This window comes from Amblyomma maculatum, chromosome 10 (genome assembly GCF_055883805.1).
Source record: "Amblyomma maculatum isolate TAMU_Amacu chromosome 10, ASM5588380v1, whole genome shotgun sequence".
In the NCBI taxonomy this organism is placed as follows: Eukaryota; Metazoa; Arthropoda; class Arachnida; order Ixodida; family Ixodidae; genus Amblyomma; species Amblyomma maculatum.
The window spans coordinates 81625476-81635535 of NC_139353.1; the positions used below are offsets into that span (position 1 = coordinate 81625476).

At 45.1% G+C, this 10060-nt stretch overlaps 1 protein-coding gene across 3 annotated transcripts in view; it reads left to right on the top strand.

Annotated features, from left to right (window-relative positions):
- The window catches only part of LOC146176865 (N-acetylated-alpha-linked acidic dipeptidase 2-like), an 88141-nt gene that overhangs the window by 64374 nt on the left and 13707 nt on the right, over positions 1 to 10060 (top strand). For all 3 annotated transcript variants that reach the window (XM_084582990.1, XM_084582988.1, XM_084582989.1), the window contains exons 12-15: positions 2861 to 2992; positions 3852 to 3955; positions 6640 to 6733; positions 6864 to 6944. In XM_084582990.1, coding sequence (XP_084439116.1) covers positions 2861 to 2992; positions 3852 to 3955; positions 6640 to 6733; positions 6864 to 6944 — 411 coding nt within the window. The remainder of the gene's footprint in view (positions 1 to 2860; positions 2993 to 3851; positions 3956 to 6639; positions 6734 to 6863; positions 6945 to 10060) is intronic.

Here is a 10060-nt window from a genome sequence, read left to right on the forward strand (position 1 = left end):
CGACAATTATTCATTCCATTATGACTTGATGTGTTTGGGGTTCGGGGACCTAGGCTTCACCGCAGTAGGAACCATGAGGAGCCGAGATAACTGAGCAGGAGCAGCCAGAGAGAAGAGCCAAAGAAAAGCGTTTTATACAACTTTTTACATGATGGGATAATTACAGGTCAAGAGAGGAAAACGGAACTCTCAGTGGAGACAACTTCCAACGCTTAAATACGGTCGGTTGTCCCCACTTCCCTAGCTAGGGAAGCAAAGTTCAATCGATGCAGTCTAATCACTGGGGCACAAGAGGTCACTGGAGGTGTCACCCACTGCCGAGGGTGGTGCTCGAACCTCCTCTCACATCTCTGGGTGGCGAGGGCAAACTTCTCCACTGTGGATGACGATCTTGTGCTGGTGGTGGATATCCTGCACTAAGGCGAAACATCCCGCGAAGTAGCGCCCACAGGCGGCGGTCATTTCCCCCGCGTAATTTCAAAATCACCCGCGAGCGAGGTCAAGGTTGCTCGGTGATGCGCCTCTGGTCCGTTTAACAAAAGAACACATTCTCTGCTGTCGCCGTGGGGGACGCCAATTGGGATTAAGGCTCGAAAGGCAGCCCTTCGCCATCCCGAAGGGGAGGAGGCGGGGAGGGTAGGCCACCGCAGCAGTAGACAAAGGGTCACTCCCCCGCGGCGCCGCCGCTTCGAAGCCCTTGGCAGCGGTCGCTCGCCGGCGTCCGCTAGACCCGCTTCTGTCTTGAACTGCTGGATAATGTGCATGTGACTCGGCCAGAACCCTATTCACAACAGACTTTAGTATTAACCACAATTTACACATCCCACTTCCCATCCCTTATCTAGCGCTTATATGCAGGCCTTCATTTTTCCGGCCACTTTCCGAACACTTCCTACAAATCCCGACAACATCCGATCCGAAACTGGGGTACGGCGAAGGCTTTCCGGCCGAACGAGCGGTATAAGCTTCGCTTATAAACGGTGCCCGCTGTATTATCGGAAACAAAACACTTCAGTAGCAAATGGAGGACAATGTCGGTAAAAATCGGGTAATTTCAGTACGAAGCATGGAAAGCGTGACCGCGACTTTCACCTCCACAAGCGGCTTCGTTGACGTATCCTTAAGGTTTCATTTTCGTAGGGAGTAAATTCTATGCTGCCTAGTCGTGGTTGAAGTAGTTGCAGGATGTAAGTAAAATAACGCATTTATTCTCACATTATGTGGAATCCACAGCCTACTCGACTTGATATTTGCCACTTCACGTTTATTCTCAACACGCTTCGCTTGATTCAGCCTAAAGTTTCTACAACACTCCCATATAACTATATACCGGATGCTTCAACGAATACGTTAAAAAATTTCTTAAACTAGGGCGTTGAATATAGAAAAAAAAAAATTCCAGGGAAAACTTTCAGGCTTTGTCGAAACTTTCATTTAACTATACAATTATATACCTAAAATCCGTTAACTTTTTAGTTATCTCAGTAAAATTGATGGTCTCCATGGGGAATTCGAAGCTTGGAGCAAAATGATGCTATATCAGGTTTTGAAACGAATAAAGGTCAATTTTATAATGCAGTCCAGCGCAAAGAAATCCAGCGCTTTTTTCATACGAGGCTGAAACTGTGCGCACGATATACGCAGGAAGTTTTTTTACAGACGCGACGTCCTGTATGTTCTGCGGGTGTAGGTAAAAACGTCCCCTGAAAAAAGGTCCCCGGAAGAAACGTCCCCTGAAGAAGCGGCAACTAGGAAAAAACGTCCCCAAAGCCAAAACCGGCCCTGAAAAGGATTTCTTCCGAAACTCACATTAAAAAAAAAAAAAAAAAAAAAAAAAAACATTTTCTGCCATTTTTTCTTGGCTTTGAGTTAAATGTAATCATCATTTGGAACAAGCGTCCTCTGGGAGTCCGAAATATTTACAAGAACTGCGTAAAAGAATGGTGAAAGAGCCATCTGACTCTTTATACGTTGCGAGGTTTTGAGCTCCGCAGCTCGTTAAGAAATCATATATGGCAGGACTAATAAGTTTGGTAACACTGTCTACTTAGAAAGGTACAAGCGGATCGGCGTATGGTAGTCTCGGGGAACCGCCCAAAGCAGAAGACGTTACTAGAATTACATTCCAGACCTTCTGGCGAAACGTTCAACCGTTCTTCTGATGCTGGTGTAGAATTGTGATAAGGTTGATGATGGTATAAGCAGGACGAAGCTTAACCGGTCGTGCTTCGCGGACATATTAAAGCCTAGCTCCAAGCTTCTCCGCTAAAGCTGGTGGTCATCACCTCTTTTCCCCGCAAACAAAGTGAAGACGAGGCGCTGTCACTGGTTTACCGCTGCCATAATTTTTTTTTGTCATGAATGCCCGCATCAGTTCGATGTTCGCGGTCAATTCCAAGCCGACAGGTGAAACCGCCGTAATAAAGTTAACATGCATCATTCATCATTGCAGCTCGCCACGGGGAAACGCAGTCTACGTCCTATAGCGCAAGACTTCAGCCCCGTTCGGGGACATTTTTTCCTACTTCGCTAATAGGGACATTTTTTCCGGGGCATTTGTTCCAGGGACGTTTTTTCCGGGGACGTTTTTACCGGATCCCGATGCTCTGCAGAACTGCAAACCACGGAAACATACTAGAGAAGAAGGTTAGAGTACCTCTTGCAAGTACTGAAAAACTGCACTGATGTTTACTACCAAACGATGGAATATTTCGTCCCATTTTTGACATAGTTGTTTAGTTCTTTTTTGACGGAGAAGGGCCAGTATAATAATGCTTGCAGCCCTTACAAGATAGTCGTCTATTAGGAAGGTCACGTTAGGAAGGTGACGGAAGGTGACGAGTATCCGCATTCCGTGCAGCAACATCGCGTGCAACTGACCCACCAGGCTGTCGCCTACGTCAACGTAGACATTGCTGTACAAGGCAATGGAACCCTGGAAGTTTCATCCAGTCCCTTGCTCGCTCACTTGGTGTGGGAGTCGGCAAAAAAGGTCAGTAGAGGTCAAAAGTAGACAAGATGGTCAAGCCTTTATCAAACCCTTTATCTCCCCTCGGATAGGGTGCTTCTCGAACTCATCATAGGCGCTGGTAGCATGTTTCCGCCTCCGCGACCGCCGTTCACCATTACATTATTTTGCAGTTGCTGTTGTCGTTGTTGTTATTGTTGTTGTTTTTCTTGTACCTCCGCTTTCCTCGTCTTTGCAACGCAGGTAGTGAAATTGAGAAAACGCGCACAATGGCGCGTTGATGAGAATAGTGAGGAGGCACAAGGAAACTTGATCAGTATGACAGCAGCTCAACTTTAGTGACGTGTTTCAACCACATGGCGGCACACTTAAATCGGCGTGTTTTTTTTTTTTTTTTTTGACGATTCACGTGCCGCAATTGCTTTAAAAGTCACTTTATTCTAGCATTTATGAGTAAGCAGATGTGCTGAGAACTGCCGTTTCCACACTTTTTTATTTACTTTCTCAAAATTTCGTAGGCTGATCTATGCCAGCAAACTTTTGCCCACTAATTATGCAACCAAAATGTGGAAAGTGATTGTGGAGTAGGTTTAATTAGTTAGTCGCCGCAAATTGAGGAAATTCCACCTGCGGTCATGCTTTGCAAAAGGGCAGAGTGTGAAAAAGGGAAGGAAGGCACCAATGATATATAGCACAGTGTTTAATATTATAAGTGCAGTGAAATTTGGTTTTAAACTAGCATCGAGGAAATCTCCTAAGCATGTCAAAAACGTTGACAGGCAGCAAGTAAACAGTGAAAGATAATTTTGCTCTTTTGTAACATTTATACCACTCTTACTTCACGCATACTTTCAAACATACCTGGTGATCGATTTCTCGTTAGGTTCCAAATCCGGACAAAGATGAAATTGCGAGTGGAAGGGCTTCTGTCTTCGACACATGGCTTTTGAACTCGCCTTCGTACAATAATCCAGACAGCGAACCCAGGTACGTGCATTCACTTTTTCCTGCCAATAATACATATCATCACGCTTATAAATGCGACAACAGCCTTCTCCAGTTCTCCCAGGCCCTCTAAAGTTCTTCGTGCTAGCCTATATTATTACTGTGATTGCATTAGAATCCTTATCGGGGTATTTAGGGTTGCAGTCTGCCGGGCTGTGGGCCATGTACATCGGCACAGCAGCAGTGTCGTCTTGGTCTGCGCCTTCCGATCTTATCTTTTTTTCTGAATGGCTCCTCGCGTCGCTCACACCCGTATATTTCGAGCGCCTCAGAACTAAGGGAGCAATATGCTGTTTGCAGAGGGTTGTCGGGCGGCAAAGTGAAAACCATGCCTACAAGAAGAACTCTGGAAGGAGGCGTGCGCTTGACGACGAGGTCTGTGTGTCGCGCTCCCTGCGCATTGCCCGCACGCGGAGGTTTATTGCCCTTGGAGAAGCCGCCCTGGGATGGTTGGAAAGCGCTCGCGGTGAAAACTACGGTCGTAAACCCTAGCTGAGAACACGTTCGAGCCGCACTCTGAATGGGGACGCTTAATTGGTTTTTGGTCGCCTCTCGCTGACGACCAGCTGAACGCAGGCGCTGCGCGTATCTGTACAGTGAGCACGGCTGGTGGCTGTAGAGGTGGAGTATTTTTATTATTTTATTGCTGTCTGGGTCTCTCTTCCATCTATTTAATATTTAAAAAGAAGTGGAATGCACGCGATTCTCGGAAGTATAGCACCAGCGTGTCATTGGTTACTTTCAAATTTGAAGAAAACACGCCGGTTGACTTCCATAAACGCTTTCCCGATCGGTTACTTAGATGGTGGCCAGAATTCTGGGTTATCTTATTTAAGGAAGTGTCTTGCACCAAAAATGTGACAGTGACTCTCGGTGGAGAGATGGAAGGAAAGTGTTCGGGTCGGGTCAATCTTAGCGCTCACCGAGGACTCCGCGAAGCAAGTTAAGTCGCGGTCAAGCAGTACAGGGTGTCGTTGCAGGCGAACCTTGCGCTGGCGTTCTCGACTGCTCCAGATGGTAGCAGCCACTCCGGTCGTAGTGCAAATACTGTAAATAAATTCATCTGCATATTTTTGCCGCAAAGAAATGTCCAACCGTGTCATCTTTCTACGACGTGCCACATTTCAACGAGCCCCATCTCCACCGAGGACCCGACGTTGCAATACAACATCAGCCAAGTATAACTGGGGTAAAATTACTTCTTCGGTCGAGTAATTTCCTAGACTGGGAGCGATGTCACCAGACAGAAAGTGAAAACAATACACTTGACGTATTCTTGTGAGTCGGTGTCGCCACCTCCAGACACATTCGGGAATACGTTTGACCACCGAGCAGGTGACACAAGAGATGTCTCTTTGGATACAGTAAGGTTGTTTTGTGGGGTTTAACACCCCAAAGCGGCTCAGGCTATGAGAGATGCCGTAGTGGAGAGCTCCCGAATTTTCGACTAACTGGGGTTCTTTAACGTTCACTGACATCGCACAGCACATGGACGCCTTGCTCTTTGCCTCCATCGAAAATCGGCCGCTGAGGCCGGGATTCGACCCCGCATCATTGGAAACAGTAGTCGAGAGCCGTAAGTACTGCACCACCATGGTGGGGTAAGCGTGTAAGAATCGGCAAGAACATCCATGAAAGAATAACACAGATTCGACGTAAGATCAACCTTCTAATGCTGTCGTATTACCAATAATTAATCTAAATAGGCAACCCTATGCTTTCCTTATTTCATTTTTATTCTTATTTCAGTCTTAAATACATGAATTTATGGTAAGACTTCTTCAGATATAAAATAAAACGGCCTGCGAGGGCACATTTAAAATACCTGTCCACATTTCCTTTCAGTAAATAACATGCTTTCGCTCTTTTTCTGTGTACGAAGATGGAAAATGCAGCACTCGGAAGAAAAGCACGAAACAAAAGGGTCATAACTTGCGCTAACATCTCATGAGCAACTTGCTAGCTCAAACACCTATCTCGTACCCCAGTTAGCGTGTTCTGAGGACAAAGAGGCTTTTCCGCAAAAACCTGAACTCAAAACGTTCAGAAACTGAACTACACATATCGGGAAGTACAGATGGGAGGGTGACATTACGACCATGTCTTTCTGATCGATACCCGACACTAAGCAAAACCGCCGGCCAGTTCCACGCTCTAATTGGGATGTTATTTTCAGTCTTGAATTCACGATTTCAAGTCGAGTGGAAAGGAAATTAAGTCCCAAATTTGAATACAATTTTCTCATATGCGAATCCGTATTCCATTACCAAACACAAACAGATCTAAAGAAAGAATTATTGAGCTGATTGTCGCTAAGACCTAAAACACACATACCGTTGTCGTCATCCTCCACTTCAGAATTCGATGTTGCAACCAGCGTTGTAATGACCAGATGTCCCTAATTTGTTCCTTTAAACAAGGCACCCTGGCATCAGCTTCCATTCAATACTCAACGTCATAGCCCAACAGTGTTCTGTTGTGAGGTACGTAAATCACCATCAGCCTGCAGCGCCATAGATAACAAATGTTTAGACTGCCCGAAAGCTCGGCGGTTATTCATCTTACGTCTTGCAGTATGTTTGTACTTGGCGCTAAGATATTTAACGTTACTCCAGCCCAAGTCTTGACATTTTTGCAGCGATTCAAGTGCCAAATTGTTGATGCAGGTTCTTAGATCCACCGTCGGACAGTGATTATGCGCCTTTCTTCCACGACCTCGGCGTGTCCTGCGTGGACATCCGTTACGCTTGTCGAAATCAGGTAATTAAGGAAGTATTCGAACACTCCTGTAAAAGAGCGGACGATTTGTTATTTCCACAAGCGAATTTTCTTTTATTTTTATTTTTGTAGAGTAATCATTACCTATTTTCCTCTTTTTCATCTGCTCTAGAGTTTCGACTCCTGCCTGCCCCTCTACCACACCATCTACGAGACGGAAATGGCTTACAAGATGGTTGACAAAGAATTTTCGGTAGGCAATAAATTGATATTTCCACTGTGCGCAAAAGACATATACAAAATATGTAGGTCACACTTACATGATATGTTTACCGAGCTGACAAAGATGGCCATCTCTGCTTTATTGTTACAACGGCGATTCTGACATAATTTATCCCGTCAGCTGCAGTGTTTCGCATCCACGCGCTCCTGTGGCTTAAAACGAATTGTTCTGGCGAAAGTTTATTTGCTCTGATCTCTAGTTAGTACAGTTTAATACACTGCGGGACTAAGTGGATAGGGCGCTAGACTAGAGAGCCGGGAGACCTGGGCCGCTCCCGTCCTCGGGGGCAGCCTTTTTATTGCTGGGAAACACAAAGCGTACGGTGTACTGTGCAATGTCATTGAAAATTAAAAATCCCCAGGTGGCCGAACTTGTTCGCGCGTATCCACTAGAGCATCCTAATAATTACCTCAGTAACTTTGGGACTTAAAGCCGGATGGGTCAACGAACTTAGGTTTTATTATGAGCAGAAAATAATTTGTACCGATGAGCACAAACGTTTCCAGTCATACGTATGTGCTTATCAATGTTCTGATTACAGAAACATGGTATGTACGCAATGGAGTAAAAGATACCTTAATAGTTGTGCAGTAAACTACTGAGCATCCTATGAAATACAGTTATGATAAAATGCAGTTCTCCAAAGCCCGCAACAAATGACCTTTGCTGGTATACTACGCGTAAATTCAGTCGCGTCGACACTGAATTGAGCTTTGTTCAAAACCAATTTTTGTTTCCGATAGTACACGTGAGGAGTTGATTGTTGAGCCGAAGCACGTAAGACCACAATGCTCGACATGGATGATGAACCCTTTCCGTTCACGTAGTGAATTCACTGAACGAGGATGTTATTTAAAAGATTTAAAGGCTGTGTGCCTTCGAAGAAAACTATGAAGAATTACGATAACAGCTGCAAGATATTTGGTCGTAAAGAAATGCAGCTTTCTTCAGCATGTACACGAATGTGTATTTTTTCGCCTGATGTATGCTGTTGCAAAAAGTACACTGTACGTATTGTGGCTGTGAGAAATCGCCTTTATTTTCCGCTGGAGTACAAAATGCAACCTGTTTTTCCTGAGTTGGAGAGGGAGACGAGGGCGGGGGGGGCTACGTTCGGTCGGCTCTTGATGATAGTGAATGCTAGCGGGCAATCATTCCTGCACCACAAAAGAAGGCTCTGGAAAATTCGCAAAGGAAAAACAGAAATAACGCCTGGTCAGACGGTTTCTGAAAATTAACGAGCATACCAATTTTTGGTCATCATCATCATCATCATCATCATCAGCCTGATTATACCCACTGCAGGGCGAAAGCCTCTCCCATATTTCTCCAGTTAACCCGGTTCTGTGCTAGCTGCATCCACTTGACCCCTGCGAACTTCTTAATCTCATCCGCCCACCTAACTTTCTGCCGCCCCCTGCTACGCTTTCCTTCCCTTGGAATCCAGTTTGTTACCCTCAGCGACCATCGGTTATCCTCTCTTCGCACTACATGTCCTGCCCATGTCCATTTCTTCTTCTTAATTTCCACTAGAATGTCGGTAACTTGAGTTATTTCTCTGACCCACTCTGCACGCTTTCTATCTCTTAATGTTACCCCTACCATTTTTCGTTCCATAGCCCTCTGGGTTGTCCTCAACTTAAGTAGAACTCTCTTGGTTAGCCTCCACGTTTCAGCCCCATAGGTGAGTACAGGCAAGATGCAACTGTTGTATACTTTCCTCTTGAGCGATACCGGTAAGCTGCTAGTCATAATCTGCGAGTGCTTGCCAAATGCGCACCATCCCAATCTTATTCTTCTTGTTATTTCCTTTTCATGGTCCGGATCTGCGGTTACTACCTGTCCTAAGTAGACATATTCGCCTACTACTTCCAGTATTTCGCTACCTAATGTAAACTGCTGTTCCTTCCCGAGGCTGTTGAACATTACCTTAGTCTTCTGCATATTTATTTTCAAGCCTACCTGTCTACTTTTTCTGTCTAGGTCATCAATCATTATTTGCAGTTCATCCCCCGAGTTGCTTAGCAAGGCAATGTCATCAGCAAATCGCAGATTACTGAGGTATTCTACATCTACCCTTATCCCTAACTGCTCCCATTCCAAGTCTCTGAATACTTCCTCTAAACAAGCTGTGAATAGTACTGGGGAGATTGTGTCTCCTTGCCTAACACCTTTCTTTATGGGAATTTTGTTGCTTTCTTTATGCAGAACTATGGTTGCTGTGCAGCCACTATATATATCTTCCAGCACTTTCACGTACGGCTCGTCTACCCCCTGATTTCGCAATGCCTGCATCACCGCCGAGGTTTCCACTGAGTCAAATGCTTTTTCGTAATCAATGAATGCTATGTATAAGGGCTGGTTATATTCTGAGCATTTTTCTATCACCTGGTTGATGGTATGGATATGATCGATAGTAGAGTACCGTTTCCGAAACCCTGCTTGATCCTTTGATTGATTGCAGTCTAAGGTTGTCCTGATTCTATTAGCGATTACCTTAGTAAATACCTTATACGTAACAGACAGTAAGCTGATTGGTCTGTAATTTTTAAGGTCCTTAGAGTCCCCTTTCTTGTGAATGAGGATAATGTTTGCATTCTTCCATGGTTCCGGTACCGTCGATGACATCAGGCACTGCGTATACAGGGTAGCCAGTTTCTCTAGCACGATATCCCCCCCGTCCTTTAGCAAATCTGTAGTTATCTGATCCTCTCCAGCTGATTTCCCCCTTTTCATAGTTTCTAATGCTTTCTTGACCTCGTCTTTCGTCACTGGTGGAACGTCTGACTGTTTTTCCCTACCGCCAATCTCATTACGGTCCTGACTACTTTGGCTGCTATAGAGATCTGTATAGAACTCCTCGGCTACTTTGACTATCTTGTCCATATTAGTGATGACGTTGCCCGCCTTGTCCCTTATCGCATACATCTGGTTTTTGCCTATGCCCAATTTCTTCTTTACCGCTTTAAGGCTTCCCCCGTTCTTTACAGCATGCTCAATTTTGTCCATGTTATACTTCCTTATATCGGCCACCTTGCGCTTATTGATTAGCTTTGATATCTCGGCCAATTCGATCTGGTCTGTTG